This window comes from Bolinopsis microptera, chromosome 9 (assembly GCF_026151205.1).
Source record: "Bolinopsis microptera isolate Bmic1 chromosome 9, MBARI_Bmic_1.0, whole genome shotgun sequence".
Lineage (NCBI taxonomy): Eukaryota > Metazoa > Ctenophora > Tentaculata > Lobata > Bolinopsidae > Bolinopsis > Bolinopsis microptera.
In genome coordinates, this window is record NC_087080.1 from 15,834,359 (window position 1) to 15,857,196 (window position 22,838).

The window sequence follows — 22,838 nt, forward strand, 5'->3', positions numbered from 1 at the left end:
TGATTCATGTTGTTTGTTTTTAATGCCTTCATTTAGTCAGACGCCAATAAAAAACGAATATCGTTGTAGAACCTTGACCAGCAAGTTTTATAAATGTATATTACACAAAATAACACAAAATATACATTACTTAATGCTTCCACCACCCAAATTTGGCTTTAAACATAAACTTATTTACTAAAGCAAATTGGACTCATTATAGGCGATCCGTATTTTCATTTAGACCAAAAGTGGGAGTCCGTTAATGGAAATTTACATGATCTTAAATTCGTCAACAGATCCTACCTGTATATTCCCGGTAGAATAATTAAAATAACATGACCAGGACCTATCTTCATAATTATTCGTAGCTTCTGTCATGGTTCCAAATGTCAATCTGTTATTCCAAGATCAAGATTCAGTAGTAAATACAGTCGTAAATACTCAGTAGTAAAAATAACTAAATTTTAGAATTCAGGGTATCTTCAATCTTGGAGGACTATAATTCCCACGTTTTGATAATGTAAATAAAACTTAAATATATGCAAACCTTCATTGTTTCTATTTTTAAATGTCAGCTGTTACAAACATTTCAAAGATAATTCATTGTTTTACATTATTAATGCAGGACATCTCCGAGTTACGCAACGAGAACGAATAGCTTAATCTTAACTCCGTGTGAGCTTATTATACTTAGTAATTTTAATTCTATCAAGTATTATTAACAGCAATCATCATCACTTCATTATTAACAATTAAACTTCAAATCCGACAACACAAATTCGATAACACATACAATTTCGCAACTAAATCATCCGCAGAAGTAATAATATTCGCATCAGAAAATCAGCCAGTTTGTAGCACTTCAGAGTAATCTGAGAAACGATCACTTTTTGAACTTGGTGGCGAAGAGAGCCACAACCATACACAAGATCACTAGAGCTAGAAATATAATAAATATACACTTTCTCCCTCGCTTTTGGTGTTTCTCCGCTTTTATCAATTCTTGGTAGCCGTCCTCAACCTGCGACATCACATAAACAGATAAAGTAAGGATACATTTCAGTTATTCCAGGTTTGGTTTTGTAGGGTGAGAAATATAAATATGTCACAAAATCGAGATAATTTATATCCTCCGATGCTAACATTCGTGACCCCCGAATTGGTCGTGAACCTTTTCATGATCTAAGGTAGAAGAGTATTCTTTACTTATAATCTAAAGAACTAATTAATATTATTTTACCTTTACGACAGTTTGCTCCATGTTATAATCGATCCTATCAAGTACTGTCCCCTGATCGGCCACCAGACCAGCCAGATCGCTGAATATACTCTGCAGTTCTGCTATACTCTCCACAATCCGCCGTATTTCCTCGTCTCTCTGTTCCACCTGCCTGCTGTTTTGTTCTACCATCTGAGGATAGTTAATTTTAAATAATAATTAATCTGTAATATTATGAATTGATGATAGACTTCAGCTGAGAAATTTGGCAGTCCTGGTCAGAGGATCAGCAGATAAATTGTTAACAGTTACAGTACCTAAAGTAAGTAGTTGATTTGACAGACTTGTAATATGATTATTTCACCTTGATAAGTGGTAATTAATCATGATAGACTTCAGCTCGCGAGACCTACGTGATATAGGTATATTACTAGTGATATAATAGGAGAGCTGTGACTACAGCTTAACAGTGAAGATAACAAGGCTATCCATACCAGTACCTGAATTTGCTGGTTGGTGAACTTTGAGTCGATGTACTCCTGGTCATCATCACCACCGAATAGGTCCTGGTAGTCGTCCCCAACTCCTAACATCCGCTCTCTTTCTTCCCTGCCTTTTAATCTGAAAAAGAGATTTACTTTCATAACATACTTTTGAAGTAAAAGTATTATGTAATCTAACTATGAGGGCGAAAATAAACAAATTCCATGTATTCGACTACCTTTTTCGATTTTAGAATACGAATTTCTACTCCGAGAAGAAACAAACCTGTTCAAATAGTCACTCTGTAGTTTCTTGAAATCTGAACTTTCTTCCTGAATTTAATAACATAATGAAATATTTAATAATAATATTCAATAATGTTACAAAATTTAATAATACGTGTCAAAAACTTTGTCAATAATATAATTATAATCTAATAATACGTGTCAAGAACTTCGTCGATATCAGGTATCGCAAATTTGATTTGTTGAGGGTTAAGTCTACCTCTATATATAATATAATAAGTTGAAGGTTAGGTTTACATTCTAGTTTTAAGAATCACGCATACCTGAAGAGTGGAAGCTAAAGATGACATGATGTTGGTGGCCATCCTAAGTTGTTGAGTACTGGAATTCCGAGCTCTTTGTCCAATCAACTTTATACTATTTTGACACTTATGGAATCCTCTGGTTATTTGCTTGGTAAGAATTTCTATCTCATTCTCTTTCTCTCTGTCGTCATCAAACGCGTTCCTGTAAGAGATTATTATATGTTATTCTCCATAATATTTCTAGAAATGAAAAAGTAACTACCCGACCTGGGCTATAATTTATGATTATTTCAGAATTTCGAATTGTTCTATTAGAAATACGTTTATTTGCATTATATAAGTAATTAAGGAAATTGGTAATCTTTTTTTGCTCTTATGAGTGGGTCAATCATTTATTTTGAATTGTAGTTGACACACTGAGTGGAGACTCTCACTTCGTCAACTACAATTCAAAATAAAATTAAGGAAATTGCTTATAATGCACTGTTGTTAAGTTTATGAAGGAGCAAACTGTCTTAAGAGAATATTCTTTATCTAATCTAAGTTCCTGACGATTGCTGTAGTTTAATTGCTATATAGTCTGCAACTTGCCATTTGAACTTTGTTTCATTTGTTCAGTTCTATAAGTTATATATATAAGTAATATTCAAAATAAAAAAACCTTTCATCGTTCAAAATTATCATTCAGGAGCAAGTAATTTCTACTATATCTTAAAACCATTCCTAACTTTATATTAAACCAAAACATTGACACTACCGCGAAGTCCTAAATAACGGGTAACAGGGGTAATAACAGGGGTAATAACAGGGGTAATAACGGGTAACAGTCTCAGCAGTTCCCACAAGAAATAGCACAGCCCTCCTCCATAAAGTCCTGGTACTGGGAAGTATCCTGACAGTACCCAATCTGACTCCACATCTCACAGTCGGCCCCCAACTCCGTGTTCCTGCAGATCCCACCGCTGTTGGGAGACAGAACAGGAACTATCTTCTCCTCAAGTTGGGCGATCTCTATTTCTCCATCACTTGTCACTTCAATAATGTTTAACTCCATGTAGTCGTGTAGGTGGGGAAACACTTTGAGGGGCTGGTCGTTGAGAAAAGCGGCAAAAAAATGTTCATCTACCCTTATCCGAACCACAGTCCTGTCGGGTGAGGAGTCAGGGGAACGCATTTCTTCAGTCAACTCATCGGATATACCGAGAGATGATTGGGGCAGATGTGCGAACTGGTGAACTAGCTTCTTCTTGAAATTAACCACTATTTTGTAGTAAATGCTAGTAGTATGAGTGAGGATGGTGAATGCGGTTTCTAGATATCTGAGTTTCACATCTACAGTTGAGTTGGACCGGATCTCAAAGATATGTCCTTCTTCGAGGCCATGATCAATATAAAAGTCTTCGTAGTGGCGAGCGTATTGTTTATCCCAAATTTCAAAGTGTGCAAACCGACTAGTAAGTTGCACTTCCTTGTATTTCAAAACAGGGTAAAAAATGATGAATTGATCTATAGGATATTTAACAATACTATTCCTATTGATGGCCATTTTCCCCTTCATCCCCCAATCTATTCCCCATGAATTTTGCACCAGATAGTGATCATCTGCGTAGCTCACAAAGATAACGAAATGATTGCAGCTCACAAACAAGTTTCCTGTTACTATGTCCGTAAAAAGTCCAGATTGGTAAAAGAAAAATCCGATATGATCGACCTCTACATGAATACAGACGGTCAGCGGAGCTCTTTTAAGACTCTTCTCCATTGTATCTTTCCCTAAGCTAATCATGTGGAAAGAGGTTAGATCCATCCCTTCTTCTAGTGCATTGGGAGGAGTATCCTTGCATTCTTGTTTAACACCGCTCCACTTCATCTCATCCTCCAGACCTATAAAGGTATGATCCCGCAAGGTCTTCCATACTTCGTGAGGGAAAGATGGACGATAAGATTGATCCTGGCCTTTAATACAGTTCAGGAAGTATTGGGACGAGAATATGGTGACGTCAGATGTTGGTATGTGCAGCAATGATTTGTAGAGGTATTCAAGATGCATGACAGCGGCCATGATGCCCCAGGAGGGATAGGCTCCGCTGTGCCGAGTATTCACTACCACTGCAGAGAAATCGCCAAGATCTATTGGAGCTAAATTACCGGGAAGTGAGGCGTAACAGGCAAGTAGTTCCTTGAATAGTGTAAACTCGTCCAAATTAGGAGCAGACAGATATCTAACCCACTCAGTCTGGTCAAGCAGAGCAAAGAAATTTAGTTCTGTCTCGTATGTCTTGAATGGTGCCACTTCCTTTAGGGTATCTTTATTCTTCTTAAATATTTGCAACCGCTTCGATTTTGATTCCGGGCCGAATTCGTATTCTGCATTTTCAAAAGGACCGATTCCAGCATCTTTAAAATCAAGTTTTAAGACAACTTCATTCCAAAGTTGTTCAAAATGTGAATGGCAATATACTTGAGTGAGCAAAAAGCACAGGACGAGAAGCTTCATCACGAGGATTGGAGAAAATGTACTACTACTAATAAATTGCCACGTTTCCGACGTGCTTTGTTTTTGGTCTCGTATGTGTTTTGGTCTGCTGTTAAACAAACCAGAGGTAAGAGTTTTAACACTTCGTCTTCAACAAACTTTCGTGTTGCACTCTGTCAAATCACCACTGTGGTACACGTTCGCAGTACAGTAACGGGTGATAACAAACAAAATTAACTTTTTTTCAAATCCTTTTATCGCGTGATCAATTCATTTGTTGTCAAAATCGATGAAACAGTGTTAAAATTTGGACAATTTTGAACAAAAAAGTCAATGGCAAACACTCAGAAGCCTCTTGTTGTAGGCTTGGAGCAATTTCTTTCTTACAGCCACTGAAGTACAGTTTGCATCTAGGATTTTTTTAAAGTTCCATTTTTGTGTAATCACCCGTAACACACACCATACTTCTGTCGAACTAGAGTGCGCTACCTGGACTCTAGTTCGACACGCACCCCAGTTCGGCACGTACTGTAGTTCGACAAACCCTAACGTGAATCTAACGGTGCTACCTGGACTGTATATGTTTTAACTGACTGTTTACTCTACTCCTCAGTTAGAGAAAAACTTCCATCCCAAAAATATCACTGACCTAGCCGGTTTGCTATCTGATAAAACTCTAGACCCTACAAAATTTACTGCCACAGCTAGAGCAATCCATTCAATTCTCTCTATGAACGAACAATTTACAGCCAGTACTGTAAGAGCCCAGATTTCCACTCAAATACTGCCAGTGCATAATGCTATAGGACCTCAAAATAAGATATAACTCTACAAATTCGATCTATTCAAAGAAAAATAGTATTATAAAACATTTCTATTTTATCCCTACACATTTGTAAATAACTAGAATTGTGTAACTTTAAATTATTCCAGAATTACAACTATTGTGAACTCAATAAAATAATTATCACTTATGTATCCTTGTATCCTTGTATCCTTGTATCCATGTAGGTCGAAAGTTTGAAAAGAGAGGTATTTCCACATTATTCATTTCAGATTACATAAATTGTAAAGGGGGCACGGGTTGTACGAATGACATCCTGATATTAAAATTTGTGCACTCATAAAGCAGGATTTTTAGTTTAAATTGACCCCGGACTTGCTTGAATTTGCCAGGGCTAGTAGGGTGTCCTTACTTTTGACAGATAAAGTTACTAACCATTCAACCATAACCAATAAATGCACCAGCAGATGCGCGTGACCACCCTAAATATATAGGGCTCTCTGATGATTGCTATAATATTAGAGGTCACATATTCCCACCATTCTCACCATTCTCACCATTCTTATCATTCTCGCGCTACATTTTAATTTAAAGTGTCAAGGGTGAAAATAAATAAAAAGGGCGGAATAATCTGCTACTGTTGCAGTAATTACAACGGGCATTCGTTACAAGGTGTAAGTTTGCAAAAGAGCTAATTTCACGTAGCTGTCACATGATGATGAATAGCTTGAATAGTGTAAACTCGTCCAAATTAGGAGCAGACAGATATCTAACCCACTCAGTCTGGTCAAGCAGAGCAAAGAAATTTAGTTCTGTCTCGTATGCGGTATGTCTTGAATGGTGCCACTTCCTTTAGGGTTTATGTATTCTTCTTAAATATTTTCAACCGCTTCGATTTTGATTCCGGGCCGAATTTGTATTCTGCATTTTCAAAAGGACCGATTCCAGCATCTTTAAAATCAAGTTTATAAACAACTTCATTTCAAAGTTGTTTAAATTGTGGCTGGCAATCTACTTGAGTGAGCAAAAAGCACAGAACGAGGAGCTTTAGTGGTCGTTCACATATTACGTAATCAGCTGAGGGGGGGGGGGTTTCCGAATGATTATGCTAGTGTAATTTTGACTGCAATAGCTATATGTAAAACTGATTACGGAGGGGGGGGGGGTGTAAGTGTGTTCCAAAAAATAATTACGTAATAATGTGAACGACCCCTTATTATGAGGATTGAAGAAAATGTACTACTACTAATAAATTGCCGCGTTTCCGACATGCTTTGTTTTGGTCTGCTGTTAAACAAACCAGAGGTAAGGGTTTTAACACTTCAACAACACTTCGTGTTGCACTTTGTCAAATAACCAGTGTGGTTTATTGTACAGTAACGGGTGATAACATAAAAATATAACTTTTTTTTCAAATCCTTTTATCGGGCGGAATAAGCGGATCAATTCATTTGTGGTCAAAATCAATGAAACAGTGTTAAAATTTGGACAATTTTGAACAAAAAGAGTCAATGGCAAACACTCAGAAGCCTCTTGTTGTAGGCTTGGAGCAATTTCTTTCTTACAGCCACTGAAGTACAGTTTGCATCTAGGATTTTTTTAAAGTTCCATTTTTGTGTAATCACCCGTAACACTAGTTCAACACACACCATACTTCTGTCGAACTAGAGTGCGCTACCTGGACTCTAGTTCGACACGCACCCCAGTTCGGCACGTACTGTAGTTCGACAAACCCTAACGTGAATCTAACGGTGCTACCTGAACTGTACATGTAGGTCGAAAGTTTGGAAAAAGAGAGGTATTTCCACATTATTAATTTCAGAATTCAGATTACATGAATTGTAAAGGGAGCATGGGTTGTACGGATGACATCCTGATATAAAGATGTTTGTACTCATAAAGCAGGATTTTTAATTTAAATTGACCCCGGACTTGCTTGAATTTGCCAGGGCTAGTAGGGTGTCCTTAATTTTGACAGGTGAAGTTTACTAACCATTCAACCATAATCAATAAATGCACGAGCAGATGTCACGTGGTAAGACGTAGGAACACCACCCTCAATATACAGGGTCTGATGATTGCTATAATATTGGAGGTCACATATTCTCACCATTCTCACCATTCTCACCATTCTTACCATTCTCACGCTACATTTTAATTTAAAGTGTCAAGGGTGAAAATAATTAAAAAGGGAGGAATATTTTGCTACTGTTGCAGTAATTACAACGGGCATTCGTCAAAAGGTGAAAAGGTGTATGTTTGCAAAATAATTAATTTCACGTAGCTGTTCTATATCACATGATGATGAATAGCTATGTATAAACTATAATATGTATATTGTATAATAATTATATAATATACATTGTATAATGCATATTTATATAATAGACGGTGAATAGACAATATTTTAAATATAATAGACGGTGAATCACCGGGTTATTTTGACTAGGGTAGTCAAATAATCCCACCTGAGATGATCTCCGTGCAGGGATTCCAAGTGGGTCATTTTCCTCCGGATATCTGACATTTCGAACTCTATGCTTGTTAGTTCGTCAGTGAAAGCAGGAGGCAGGATTGCACTGGAGTCGCCACGCTCTGAGTCAGTATTGAGGAGTGTGTCCACATCCCCACCAGACTAAGGGATATGGAGTTTTTAAAAAGGTTAAAGGTTAATAATTGTTAATAAGAAGTTTGATGTGCAATGTGCAATGAGCATAGAACTCAAGACTCAAGAGAGATGGAAACTGTGTAGGACCTACACGAAAGATAGTGATATGTCATATCTAAATTCCAGAAATCAGCAACCGAAAAACTGTGCCAGCACATCCCAAGAAAGCGAAACAATAGTTCGCCGGAGCAGTTAACAGCGCTAAAACCTATGATGCACAACAGTTACTAAAGAGGGCTCATGTTAGCAATAAATCCATTATATTGTAACATTAAATAACATGCTCAATCGATGCACAGTAAGAATGTTAGATCACGATTTTGTTACGGAACGAGTGATTGATTTCCCATTTATTCCATCATATTGTGATTTATTTATTGTTTAGAAGAACGGTAAACGAATATATGGAAATTGGTACGAAATTCCAGTTTTTACGTGTTCAATCCAACGGAATCCGGTGGAATGATCACATGACTAGTTTTGTTATGTTGTCACATGATCTAGTGTATCATAGAATATTAGCACAGTTTTACAAGCAATTATTGGATAGCAGCACATAAACAAGTTTCATACCTTTGCAACAATGTTAACAACTACAGGTTGGCTCTTCTGAAAGCAACAAACTAAACAATCAGCGCTTTTCCAGCACAACAATAGCTTCGAATTTTTATGTAACCATCAAAGCTAGATCATGAAAAATTAAACTGTGTAAAAAGCAAGAGGTAAAAGCAGAAAACCAAGAAAAAATGGCAGTAGATTTGACTCACGTCGTCTTGTCGATAGCTGACCGGACCCTGGAGTCTCCGCTTAGCACTCCTGTTGCGTTCTTTGCTGAATAGATTCCAGTGATCCGTAGTGACAAGAGGAAACTTTGGTACTCCGCTCATGTTGTTGTGATTTGAAAAATGGAGTTTACATTCTAATTCTGGGAGTCGATATGTTACACTGGGTGGGTTTTTACACTAATGTAATGTCTAAATATCTCTAACCAGCTTTTAGATGTTCAAATCATCTTAATAAATATATAAATTATAACTTGTGATGTTCGTAAAATTAAGAAATGGTTAATGGAAGGCATGGTACAGAAAAGAAAGAGGAAGGTATATTACCTTTAAACGTATCAATTATTTCATTCAAAACTATCGTAAATTTAGCTTCATCTAAAATAAATAAGTTCTACAAACAGAGCTTAGCAAAAGTTAACCATATTTTGAAAGAAACTTGTTTATCATGTTTCAAATCTATGACTGAAATAATGACGTTTATTGCAAATGCAAACAAAACATGCAACAGCAAAATAAAACATTTACCGTTGAAATTCCTAACTGTCCTCGAGAAATTACCATATTTTCTACAATATTAAAATTAGGTAAAATTGGCATGCTTCACAAAAAATAAAATTATACCATGATAATGTTTTTACAGAACCAGCAGTGTATGAAAGACAGTTAAGTAATTGTTATTTATATTATTAATAAGGAAATATATTATGACCATCATTTAATTCTCAAAATAGTTCCCTTGATTGAATAAAATCAAAATAAGTCTGTCGTTCTTACATCTTTCCTCTATACTTGTGGACTCTCGTATGTATCATGGGGGGATTACCAAATAAGGTTATATAGGAAATAACTTTGTACTGATATCGGGTAGTTTACCAATTCTTTCTAGTCTATTTTAACCGTGGCATAGATCTTGTAAATGAATATCCTGCATGCTAGATATCCGATTGTTCCTGAAATTTTTTGGTGATGATAGAAAATATGGATGGGAAGCTATAAACAGATGATTTTGATCAATGTTAAAAACAAGCACTCCAAAACTTCCTAGCTAGGTAATAATCATTAAGGTGACGGTCGGTTAAATAACTTTCACGACCCTTTACTTACCACACATGATACCAAAAGCAAGACTGAAAACGAACATGTTGGCGAAGTAGAAGACTGTCTGGAAAAGACCGTACATTCTGAAATACATTGCCATTAACCATACATAATGTTCCGCAAATATACACGCGTCAAAATCTACACGAAATACAATTTAAACTCGCGTGCGCACCAGATGATGTACGACGTAGCTCATGAAAATATCGATCGCGCGCTCCATTCAGTCCGATTTTAATGTGATAAACTCAAAGATCATCGCCACGTTAGCTCAGAGCGAATTATCCCGAATTATCATCCAATATCCGGCATAAAATGCATATCAAAGCGATCCGATCTTACTTGGTCTTGAAAACGAAATAGTAGATAGCGTAGAGGTAGATGTAGAAACCAGTAGATGCTGCACTGAGAAAACTTGTCCACTGCCTGGAAAATATCGATGTTTAGTAACCGAAGTCTGGGAATAAATCATTCAATTGTTTTGTTCTTCTTCTATATTCGGGAAAGGGTGTGCCCGCCGATTATTTCAAGAAGGAATTTCCTCCAGAAATTCATAATTCAGCACTTTCTTGAAGACTAAATCATAAAATTTCGCATACATCATATTATAGCAATACAGAGCAAGAAGAGGTCATTGGCCAACTCAAATAGAACTTAAAACTTATGCTATATTTTGTAAATTTGTGACCATTCCAGGGGAAATCCCGATACACTTAAAAACGATGGGAAAGATTGACTTACCATCGGTAATCCTCGCTATTAAGAAGGAAGTAGATGCAGACAATGGTAATGCAGATTGTAACAGCCATCAAGATGAGATAAACGAGCAACATAAACCCGTATACATAGTAAATCTTGTACGCCCAAAATGATGTGAATATAAAGTACCTGGGGATTTTAAAGTTACCCTTGCGTCTCAAATACAGATAAAGAATCTGGACAGTTCTTATTGTGATCTAAGATCACTTACATTTATTTATTAGTGCTTTAGGGGTACCGAACTTTCGGAGGAGTAAGTGAATTATAAGAGTTGAAGAATGATATCGTTATATTTTCGTACATTTCGATGAAAACTGAACCAAATGGTAGGATTCCTCCAGCGCACCCAATAAAACTTGGCTCCATAAACCACTTCTTCTCCGGAATTTGCCTGAAATAAATCCAATAAAAAACCAAGAAAGAATGTAATGCAGAATTTGTTCACCCAGATTTCGTGGGCGTGAAATACAAAAACATATACAGTTTCATTTTACAAATCCATAAAATCTCGTCTTAAAGAAATATAACGATTACGATTGCTCTATCCCCGGCAATCATTACACCAACATGACAACAGATGATGGATATTTCAAACCTGGGTACAGGGTTGATTCTACAGGGAGGTTTAGGAGTACCGGAGACGTTCCTCCCAAACACCGCCCCCACCATCGTCAGGGGCAGGATTATAAATAGACAGATTGACGCTATCGCTATCTGGCAATAATAAAGGATCACTTTTTTGGAAATATGTAATTTTTTCCTGTTATGATTGGAAAATGTGTAATGTGATACGTGCGCATGATACAATATAGTGTGTAATATATAGTACTGCGCCACTGTTATTTGTTTTGAAACTTCCCGCCAGCCAGTCTGAGGTGACTCGCAGTCTGTCCTCATAATCTCTGGCAACCCTCGCGAAAAATTATCGGTTACCAGAGTCCAGGACTTTTGGGGGAAATAATTCCCGGAAAATATTATAAGCCCTCTAGAACTGTTCTGTTTACGAGTAACCAGAGAGGGACTACAAAGGAATTTAGAGACAATAACTCTACATTTAACTAGAGCACTAGATTCCGACATTCTAATTTTTATCAAACAATTGAAATTAAGGACCAGATACAAGGTTGAACGATTGTTTATCTTAGCTACATGAAATTAGGAAAGTTTCAGTATAATATCCTCTAGCTGCTATTTTCATTCTTTTATTTTAGTTAAATTCCATTAATTGATCATTATATCATCTTGTCACTAATTAAGTAATTAAGCTACTAATAGTAATTAACAGGTACTTACCATACTGGTGAATGGGATTGCTTTGGCACTGTGGTAGGAGATAGCAATGAAGTTGATGAAGAAAGAAGTTGAGCACACAACACCAGGAAACAGACTCGCTCCAACTAACGACTGTCTGATCCACCGGCGACCTGGTTTTATATCGATTTATTGTCATGAGACTCGTCGGCTATAGTCGGCTATAGCCGGCTAATTGTAGATATTTTTTAAAGAATATTATCTAACTTGGACTATAACCTCCGGTTCCATCAGATGATGTAGAGTCGAAGCCGCCAACTTACACTGTAAAGATTTGAAAGCGCGAACAACGAAAACCAACATAAAGCTCAAGCCAAAGAAAATACCCACCTCCGAGTTGAGAATAAAGTGCACCGCCGGTGTACCCATTAATGGGGGAGGTAGCAGCGTACACGAATATTGCAGTAGAGAGGATACTACCTCTCTCCGTCCACAACTTCTCTGTAACAGCCAGGAGGATGATTACGAGTGCTGCACAGGAGAGCTGACAGCCAGTGCCGATCAGGGTGCTGAAGAAGAGAGAGTGTGCGCTTGGTCTGAACACGTCACCGTGGATCTGAGAAGGGTGCATGTTTTAGTTAATGTTTTTATCTAATGAGACTTTGTGTACTTCCAATATATCTGCAAAATTAAATAACAAGGGAATGTGACAGTTAGAGGGCCTGTAAGTACTGGAAAACTTAATTTGAAGAAAATGAAAGACTTCTAATCAATATACGAAAAGATAACATTACATTTACAGCTTTAAGAATTGATATTTTGCACATGAAAATCACCTGTTTCCATCCATACTCGTCACCCAAATCTCTCTCAATATCGTCCAAATCATCATCTTTACTGTACCTCTGGTAATCTTTCCTTAACGTTCTCATCAATATCATGGCCACCAAACCGACCAGGAATATCACCATCATGAAGGAGTTGAAGATAGAGAACCAGTGAATCTGTAATCCATGTCATTATTATATCGTTTTAAAATTGTCAATTTCGCAAACACATACTTGCTTAGTGTAAATATGAAGTCTCAATTCATGGCTTCCAGGTTCAATCTTGATAATTGAGCTTCAACAATAAGTTTCAAGATATAACCTTGTGTTTGAAGAAAGACGCGTCCAAGTATTTATCGTATCTATCCTTAAACTCGACACTACTTTCAGTCCATGTGACTTCATATGACATTTCCAGGGTGGTTCCCTCAGCGACCATAGTTTTCTTCTCAGTTGTCACAGAAACATCCACAATCCTGTTACCGTTGTATGCAATCTCAATTTTCCTGAAAACGTTATATATAGAAATAGAGTGGGACACCATACTACAACAGCAGAGAATATGAAAGGAGGTGACCTTTTTTGTGCCCAGAATCTCCGAGGGGATAAAATTGCCGAAAATTAAGCTCTCCTCCCATAGTAATTTGGAGATTGAAGTGTACAGCAATCGTAGCTAAATTACCTGTGAGTCCAAACAGTATACTCCTTCTCATTCTTCTCTCCGACAATAGCCCATATGGGCAGATCATCAAGATACATCTGATACCAGTAGTGGTTCTTGATAGCGTACACCAACAATTTGTGGTCCTTTTTCGTCAGGGGCTGCCTACAGTACACATTACTCGCTACATTCTCTGAAAGTAAAAGTTTTCTTTAGTTTTTCTAAGAGATTCTTGTTCGAATAATGACAAAAGGTATTATGATTCCTCCTACAAGCTTGATAAAAATGAAAAACTAAAATTAGAACTTTAATAGCATAACCTACTTTTGAACTGAATATCAAGTCCGCTGAAAGCTAACTCGACCCCTAAAATATTCTCTCCCAGAGTTTCGTGGTAATGTGATATTCCCTGTCTGGGCCCCTTGCAGAAGGGCAAGGAAAAGTACTTGTAAGTTTCTTGTTGGTTGTGATAGGGCCCCACTGTGTTCATCCATAGTACTACTTCTTCCCCATCTTCGTACTGAGACACCAAATTGTTATTGACATATTTTGATAATTGTGGTAAGTTCACTAATTTAACCTTTCGGTAAAATGTATTATCTAGATCTCAAAATATTTCATAAAAGCTCATTATACAATATATACACTATACAGTATACATATGAGTAATACACAGTATACATATTACATACCTTGTGATCATGCTCATCTGCAAGAACAAAATCTGCAAAGATTAAAAAGCATATGATTATAGCATTCCACATAACCGATTCTGATAACAATCACAATCACAAGCACCAAGCAATTACCACTTCAGCATGTCATCATCTACAAGAAGAATGGTTAAAGAAACAACATAATCATTGTAGCGTGATCGATAAAATTATGGTTTTGTCCGGTTTTTCATTAAGAACTTTATGTTTTGATTCATTTTGCATGTAAATATGACATCTTGAAAGAATTTTTGTCAAAGAAAACATAATTAATAATAATAAACGACACATAAATACTTATTTTAAAGTTAAGATATTATTGAAAAAACAAGTTATATATCATCAATAGTATACATTTACAGTTATCATAATATGTGTAAATCCTGTTTGTGTCATGAATATCACATCTATCAATCTCAAACATGAATATTAAGAGAAGTTTGAAAGATTTAATGTGATATTCTACCCTCACTTGTCAATTGTAACATTCTTTAGGGTGAAAACTGGCTCTTCAAATGCTTAAATATTTCAACTTCCACAAATGCACTTCCTATCGGTCAAATGTCAGCTAATGATGCCTTGATCGTTGACAGGACTAAATACACCAAGGCCATATAAAATGTCTTCTGTGAAAAGAATGGAGAGTATCATGAGTGTCCATCATTAGATTATTAAAACTGCTGTGGGGTGTTTTTGGAATTGCTGAGATTGCGTTGCAGCATTTGGACCCACCTCTTGGTGCTGTTATCATCCTGCTTGATCATCTTGTTAATGCTTCCATCTTTCAATTGCTCTGGCATGAGAGTGCGATTTAGTGCTTCTTTGGCCCTTGGGTTGTCTGTCAAGCGCAAGTAGCACCTCACTACATGCTTTAAAAGTCTCCCAGAGGGCTCTCTGACTAGACTGTCAACCATTGACTGTAGAACACTCGTGACACTCTTGAATCTCTCATAGGTATAACAGATGTAAGCAAGTCCATGATCATCAAGCAAGATCTTTTGAAGGATGAAAGTAGCAACAGTTTTGCTGAGTTCACTTCCGTGCTCCATGATTCTTAGCAGCAATGGAATTATTTCAGTGTTTAACAAGAACTGAATAACCTCCTTGTCATCAGGTTTAACCAAAGCACCCACAACACCAAGACTAGTCAGTCTCAGATACTCAAACTGACGGAGTTTAGATGTGGTGTGTAAGAAAGGATACAAGAACAGTGGAATATTAGCCATCAGGAAGTAAGATCTTGTCTCCTGATGAGAAGCAACACATTGCAATAGAGCAAGAGCATTGCATACGCTGTTACTCTGCTGAGCAGTGAGTTGGGGAGGTGATATAAGGGGATAAATTGCAATAATTTCTTGTAATAGAGCTGTTATTGTTCCAAATGAATGCCACAGCAAAGGAGCAAGATCTGGAACTAATTCTCGTTTCTTGCTCAGTTCTGCAAGTGATTGTTCCCTTGTTTCTGGATTCAAAAGGTTCTGTACCCATTGATAAATCTGCTCCCGGTCGACAGTTGCTTTTGGACTGCTAGTCATAACTGAAGCAAATTTTGGAAATTTAGTAACATAAAATCTTTAAATCAACAACTATTGTATGTGCAGGTTATAGATCTGGAAACTGATTGAGAAGTGAGCCATTCCCAACACGTGACAGTGATTTTCCTTTCAGCCAGAGGCGGCTCGTGGGAGCTGGCTGGCAGTTTTGTTGGGGGTCCAATCGATGGACTGGGGGGAGGGAGGGGGCTTGGGAGCCGGCTCAAGCTGATCCCTCCAAACTACCGATTACATTACACACAGGGCCTTGTAAATGTAATGTGTAACACTTTACAGGCGACAGCAAACAAACACAAATACTTATAACATGGGTGAAACAGGACACCAGTCCACACGTGTACGATCTCAGCCGCGCAGTATCATATAGCAGTCAAATTGCAAAGGGTCCTGGACCCCCAAATCGAGGCAAATCATAATAGATTACCTATAGTGGGATGCGCACGATGTGCTTTGTACCGTTTACAATTAACTATGTGTTAAAACTGCGCGGCTGAGTGGTCCAGGACTCCCTACAACTAAACACAAAATATCACGAAGATCACGCGTGCGCTTACATTAAAACGTATGATAGTAAATGAAGACCTTTATATTGCGATTTGTTATTTCCTAACACTATTACTAATTACTATTTCTATTTTAAGCACCAGCCACCAGATAATAATTTTAAGGCGTCCACGGACGCCTGGACGCCCTCAATAGCCGCCTCTGCTTTCAGCTTCAATATTGAACAATATTGTTTGATGCAACCTCCCCAACAGTATCCATATTCGTAAATTAGACCTCATAAATTTTTGACGTTGCATTAAACTATTAACTAAAGGTTTTCAATAATGCAAGAAAAGAACACACTAGGAAAGAAAGTAATACAATTTAGAAATTGAATTACTGTACAACGATTTTTATACATTTTCATAAATTGAGGATGTTGTTATAAATATAGAAGGATGAGGGTAATGGGCACTATGTGTAACCTATGTATCGACTAAATGTTTTAATATCTATCCAATATTGGGCATATGAGTGAACTGGAATAAACTATAACATTAACATACGTTTCATTTCCCTTTTCAAGCGTATAATTGCATACCAGCTAGCCATGCCAGATGGCCTGCATGTTTTGTGTGCAGAAAAGGGATCTATGCCAAGCATAGCTAATAAACTTTCGGTTTAATCATTTAATTACAAACAAACAATCTAATAACATTTATGGGCTCCCATGCCATGTTGATAAGTTTAAGAATTGATCAAATATATTCTATATCGTAAATTTGTCCACCTTCACCGTAAATCAATATGAATTTCGAAACAATCTGTGTGCACTGAAAGAGACCCTGAGTGCTAGTATCTTTTTGTAGCGCCCATCCCTTTTTTCAAACCTTAGGGGTACCCTTTGAATTTTGATCTTTTGGTAGGGCCCCTCATTTAGCCCTCAATTACGATTTTCTGATCATTTCAATGAGTGATTTCGCATAAATCCAACGAATCCTTATAGCTATTCTATTAGCTATCTCCATAAACTAAGTTACAGTTAAATTTGAAGCCTGGACCTTCTGCTCAGAAAGCGAATGCTCTGACTAGGCCATCCAAACAATAAGCCCCGGATAGGAGGAGGACTACACCAGATATTGGTGGCACCAATGACCAATTCGAGCAGTAGTTAACTAGTCATTAATCAAAAATCATTAAACAGCTTTAATAATTTTGTACATGGTTATTGGGCACCAAAGAAACATTGCATTTTATGATTAATACTGTTACTGTTCGCATAAAACACCCCTATAATTAAAGAGTATTTTGGTAGCGCTTCTTTTTTTTATCTAGACACTTATTTTACTTCGGAGTATTCCAACAGCCATATTGTTACACAAGTGCAACCAGCCAATTACAGGAAGCCGAAGGATTTGTTTTTAGCCAGTGACGGTTAAGGTAGTGTGTACCATACTTTCTTCGCCCGAGACTTTGCTGCAATGTGCAGCTCCTCATTTAACCCTCACACCCGATTTCTCGAGTATTCGGCTGAGTAGACCGGGGGGCTGCATAGACCACTCACGATCCTTAGCTGAATGTCAACGACACTCACCCCACGACCAGGCAGGCAGTGGGATTTGAACCCGCAATCTCACGATTGCAAAGCTGGCTAACCAACTGCGCTACCTGGCCGTTAAAAATAATTTGTATAATAATTTGAAAATAATTTGTAATCGAGTACACTTTACACGGTGGTCAGAAAATGGAAAAGAATTAATCTTTTTTATCCGGCGCCATTCTTTTCATGTTTAACATATATATTATTTAACTTACTGGTCTATTGCTCGATTTTCTCACTGTTAATTGACGGTCGTTTCACTAGGTTACGATACAGGGGAGCCGCGCATTCGTGCGCTGCGGTTCATGCAACGTATGACAAAGCGCCGCCCAGTAATGCATTGTTTGTTGCTCTAACCAGAGCCCTCTCGCTTACAGTAGCGCGCGTATACACATGGCTATGTGAACATTGTTTGTAGCGCGATGCACTGCTCAAAAAACTTTACCGCCTGTCAGGCTCGCTAGAGGTGATCGATTTTTACTGGGCCGCGCTCAGCCTGTCATTCCGCCTAATTGTCTATATGTTAATGAACATAATAGCCTGGGGTCCCCAGGTAAATCGATTTTCAACAGCGCGTTTGTCCTCGTGCGTCACGTCAAGTTTTGTCATACGTTGTATGACCCGCCGCGCACGAATGCGCAGCTCCCCCTGTATCGTAGAAACTCTACAGGGGTGTAACGATATAGTGAAACAACGATGGGGGTCACGACGTGATACAAGTCAAGTTTACTTTTTGCACGCTGCATTCAGCCTAGTAGTCATGACAACCACATTAATTTGCAAAATTAAAAAGCTGTGATCTTTTATTTGGCCCAAAATCAAACTTTTGGTGTTGATTCAAAATCTCGCTCCTACTAAATTGGGTTAGGGTTAAGGTTGGGATCAGATTAGAGGGTTAGGGTTTCGAAAAGTCGTTCAGAACTAGCTAGAGAACGGGTTGAAAAAGTCACGTGACAGTCGAGTGTAAAGTGATTAATCATCATCCTAAATCGCTCGCCCAAATTTTTAAAAAACTCTTGTGAAACGGCCCTTTGGTTGTGAAATTGCATTGATTTACATCGGTGTATTTTTGGATGCTGATTCCGATACGAATCGAAATAGAATCACTCCCAGATAGATAAATGTATAGACGCTTTGGCAGTCAATTGTAGCCTACATTTAAGTGTCCGTAGATTCAAAAGTATAAAAAATACAGTCATTTCGAACCACAGGTTTCAAAAATAATTGCTTATGCTTTAGTTTACATTATATTGAAAAATAATTTGACGTCATCATCACTTGATTCACGATGTCAATCCTTCGCAGCTCGGTGAGGCACAGTGGTGCATCTCGCCGATCTACCGAAGCATTATTAGATGCGCATTATTGGATGCGCGCGCGCGACCCAGTAGTGCATCGCGCTACAACATCATCACCACTTGATAACGTCATCAAATTAAGTCTTTTTAAAACTTGATTTTTGAAAAAATAACAATTTTTCAAATCAATTTTACACCATTAAGGAGTAATTTTATTCAAAATGTGAGGAAATTTTCACCTTTAACAATTGTTCAAGCATTCTGAAAATCTACGGGAAAGTTTTCCTACCTTGCTCCTTCATAAAAGATATTCGCTATTGAAGTTAGTGCTTTTTTGGAGAATAATTTTATAAAAGCACAAAAGTTGTGAATTAGTATTCTCTGGGGTTGGGCTATCCCAATTGGGTTGTGGAGCTCAATTTTGCTTCCTAAAGATCGAAATTGTGTTATATAGGCTAGTTTTAATGTTTAAAGTTGAAAATCGAAAAGTTGCAACGTGAGGACACGCCCAAATTGATTTAAAATTGCTAAAATCACTGAAAATTGTTATTTTCACGATTTTTATCAACTTTGGAGTCCCGTTGTGATCCAAGGTTCTATTTGAAATCTTCTGAAACTTTGCATGCTTATCGAACTATATATAAAATAACACTATGCTAAAATTTACGGTGATTCAATATTGTCTGCGTACGCAACGTCCGCTCAAAGTTTGCACGTGCGAAAGGTGATAATTTTTATCATTCGTGATTTCGAATAAATTCTGCTCTCCCACGATATTTTAAATGGCATTATATATTAATGTAATGCCAACTTGAATGCGTAAAAAGTGCCATATTCAGTTAGTTATCGACAGATATGCCTACGCTACCTAAACACAAGGAAATGTTTTCAAAGGTAAAATTTCGGAATTGTTGAAATTACCTCCTTATTAATATCAGTATTAATGAAGTTATAAGTTTACATTTCGACTTTGTTAATTATTCTGACATTATATTCAAAAAGAGATGATATTTGACCAAACCCATAATCATGGGTAGAGTGGACCGCTGCCAGTGTCTCTCTTTTCCAAACAAAAGGAAATTATATTAATTTGAACCGTCCGCAAATGCAAATTGATATCGAGAATGAAATCCGTCGCTCGCTTTTCCTATTCATTCACGGCTTACGAATTGTAATAAAGCTTATTGAATGGGAAAAGCGAGCGACCGATTTCATTCTCGATATCAATTTGCATTTGCGGACGGTTCACTGAGAACACTGGCAGCGGTCCACTCTACCCATGATTATGGGTTTTGGTCAAATATGATGTAATATAAGTCGCAGGAAAAACAAAAAATTAAATTCACTAGGAGGAAGATTTTTCACATGTCTGCACTTAGAATATCAAATATAATAGCTTGTAAAATAGTCAAATAAATCGTCATGATTATAGTATTAATTGTATGTTAAACTCAGACATCGTTTTGTGAATATAATTGAGTTATCGCAGTAATGGAAAATGCTGGTGTTAGAATTACAGAGATCATGACTAATTGAGTTAGAAGCTAGTTTGATAAATCACTGTAATTATAGTGCGAATATTAAATATTATGTACCAGCTTAGTCTTACAGCCAGGGTGTTTTCTGTATATACTTATACGTATAAATATAATTGAGTTGTCGAAGTAAAATAAAATCTCACAAGTTTTAATTTCAGGTGGTATTTTTTACATGTCTGTTCACTGATGAGGTGATACAGTATAAAATATTGTCCTCACAACTGGTCTATAAGTATAAGCAAAGCCTCACAAAATTCATAATGTGGCTGTGCTGTTTAGTGTTTATCAAGCAGCTATGTCCAGTCCGGATGAATCCGTACTACTGAGATCAGTAAAGAAGGATCTTTTCTCTGTGATCTTTTTAGAGACCATTTACTCCGGACTTCTGAATTTTCAGAAACCATTCTGCGCCTTTTTTTCTATTTAATACGTTATTATTCTTTTGTCATTGTTTTTGCTATCAATATCGTGCAATTATTTTTCTACATATTAGGTAATCCTTGAGGGGGGTTCACATATTAGGTAATCCCTGAGGGGGGTTCACATATTAGGTAATCCCTGAGGGACTGACTTACTTTGATGAAAAATTATCGTTCAAGCAATATACTTAGCGGGAAGAAAATTCATTTTCAGTGATTTTACGATCGTTTTACCTACTGTTCAAATAGTTAAGATGACAAGCCTCCATATTATCATTGGTCTTGGACTCCTCGGACTCTGCTCAAGCGGTAAGCTAAAGATATCAATTAAATTCTAATTTTCAATTTTTAATACTTTTAAACCTGTGTCAGCAGTGCAGGTGCAGTGAGGTGGGCCTATTTTCTAAACTTCAATAATATAACGATTTGGATTTTACTCGACTATCACGTGACTTACTTAAACACACTTTCTAGATGGCCCTGGGGACTATTCAAAACCCTATGGCCCTCTATTCTGATGTAGGCTACTATCCTTCAATTGCATCTATCCAAAATCTCCCTACGATGTTGACTTATCACAATGCTGGCAAGCATAACCGTAGTAATACTAGCAAATACTCGACACAATAATCAAACAAGAGTCACACAATAATCACACAATAATCAAACAAGAGTCACTGAGTAGAGCTCCGAGTCTTTGACTACCAGCACCAAACCAACGTACCTACTGACCCTATTTGTATTTTGTATTTGTATCAGATGCCATCGTGGAGTATGTGGTCTCCTGCACCTTTTCGGCCCCCTTGACATAAAAGAAAAAACCTAGATATGCAACCTGCAATTCGAAGGTGAATGCAGCCCTTACGGAAGACTATAAGGTCTTCATGCTTATATAATTAAATGATTATTAATTAATTAATGATACATAACGATAACTTGTAAACCCAAGACGTTTCCAGTATCATCATGAATCGATATACTCACTGAGCTTGGTGTCACTTGGTCATGAGAAAAAGCTGCTAGCTGGGATTGACCGTAAAATTGTATCTAGAAATAAATGCCCTTCGTAACATCTATTCCTCTGAATTAAAAACCCGGTGCTGTAAATTTTGAACCAGTATGAATTCATACTTTATTAAAACGTGGTGTGTAGTAATATGGTGTAAAGAGTGCATAATAACGAAGTTTATAAAAGCATGAAAACAGATATCGTAGAGTCGAACATCACGTCGTGTGGTAGGTGTTAAGGCGGAAAAAAATTAATGGAGGCAGTTAAACAAGCGAAGAGAACATAATTGGCGGGCAATTCAGCCGGGAACCAGTTTTAGTAGAACATAATTATAGGCTCTGGTGCTCTGGTTAAATATTGATTACGTAATATGTGAACGACCCCATATTAAGATAACTGTGTTAAATTATGTATAGACAGATATGAATTATTTAAGGAGCAATTGGTGCTGGAGGATAAGTTACCAAATTATCTTGGAGTAGCATCTTATAATGATTGATATTTGATATAGACTGACACGTCATAAGTGACAGAATGACACTAAATGACTGGATGACACTAACTATGATGTTGTAATATTTTGGTGAAGCCGAAAGACTGAAACTTAAAGTTGTGAGCGATAGAGTTGATTTAAAACAACACTGGAATATTCAGATCTTTAATGGGGTCTTTGTTGTCT

At 37.1% G+C, this 22,838-nt stretch overlaps 5 protein-coding genes across 7 annotated transcripts in view; 2 read left to right on the forward strand and 3 right to left on the reverse strand.

The window, feature by feature from the left end:
- Nucleotides 1-60: 60 nt before the first annotated feature.
- Nucleotides 61-9,083, reverse strand: LOC134820411 (syntaxin-16-like). Of its 2 annotated transcripts, XM_063830787.1 has the most exons (8): nt 8,930-9,083; nt 8,736-8,771; nt 7,963-8,129; nt 2,253-2,436; nt 1,970-2,016; nt 1,702-1,822; nt 1,223-1,393; nt 61-1,003 (listed from the first exon to the last, which is right to left on the reverse strand). In XM_063830787.1, the coding sequence occupies exons 1-8, from the start codon at nt 9,047-9,049 to the stop codon at nt 866-868; spliced, it is 984 nt and encodes a 327-aa protein (XP_063686857.1). In that variant the 5' UTR covers nt 9,050-9,083; the 3' UTR covers nt 61-865. The 2 variants fall into 2 exon arrangements, with proteins under 2 accessions (XP_063686857.1, XP_063686858.1); XM_063830788.1 differs by lacking the exon at nt 8,736-8,771.
- Nucleotides 4,520-22,838, forward strand: part of LOC134820410 (uncharacterized) — a 24,926-nt gene continuing 6,607 nt past the window's right edge. Inside the window, exon 1 of one of the 2 annotated variants that reach the window (XM_063830784.1) lies at nt 4,520-4,837. In XM_063830784.1, coding sequence (XP_063686854.1) covers nt 4,684-4,837 — 154 coding nt within the window. In that variant the 5' untranslated portion in view covers nt 4,520-4,683. Of the gene's footprint in view, nt 4,838-21,340; nt 21,460-22,838 lie in introns of those variants that run through there. The other variant, XM_063830786.1, reaches the window with a different exon arrangement.
- On the reverse strand, nt 9,266-14,378 carry LOC134820408 (transmembrane 9 superfamily member 3-like). Its single transcript, XM_063830781.1, has 13 exons — nt 14,236-14,378; nt 13,868-14,063; nt 13,565-13,736; nt 13,205-13,388; nt 12,892-13,059; nt 12,446-12,671; nt 12,098-12,228; nt 11,400-11,518; nt 11,106-11,195; nt 10,787-10,933; nt 10,388-10,471; nt 10,052-10,128; nt 9,266-9,897 (listed from the first exon to the last, which is right to left on the reverse strand). Exons 1-13 carry the CDS (start codon nt 14,305-14,307, stop codon nt 9,830-9,832), a joined length of 1,734 nt encoding a protein of 577 aa, XP_063686851.1. The 5' UTR covers nt 14,308-14,378; the 3' UTR covers nt 9,266-9,829.
- LOC134820453 (CCR4-NOT transcription complex subunit 9-like) lies at nt 14,547-15,792 on the reverse strand. The gene has a single exon (XM_063830837.1). It carries the CDS (start codon nt 15,789-15,791, stop codon nt 14,928-14,930), a length of 864 nt encoding a protein of 287 aa, XP_063686907.1. The 5' UTR covers nt 15,792; the 3' UTR covers nt 14,547-14,927.
- LOC134820409 (uncharacterized) overlaps nt 19,157-22,838 on the forward strand; it is a 71,548-nt gene continuing 67,866 nt past the window's right edge. Inside the window, exon 1 of the mRNA XM_063830783.1 lies at nt 19,157-19,162. The gene's annotated coding sequence lies outside the window, so the exon portion shown is untranslated. The remainder of the gene's footprint in view (nt 19,163-22,838) is intronic.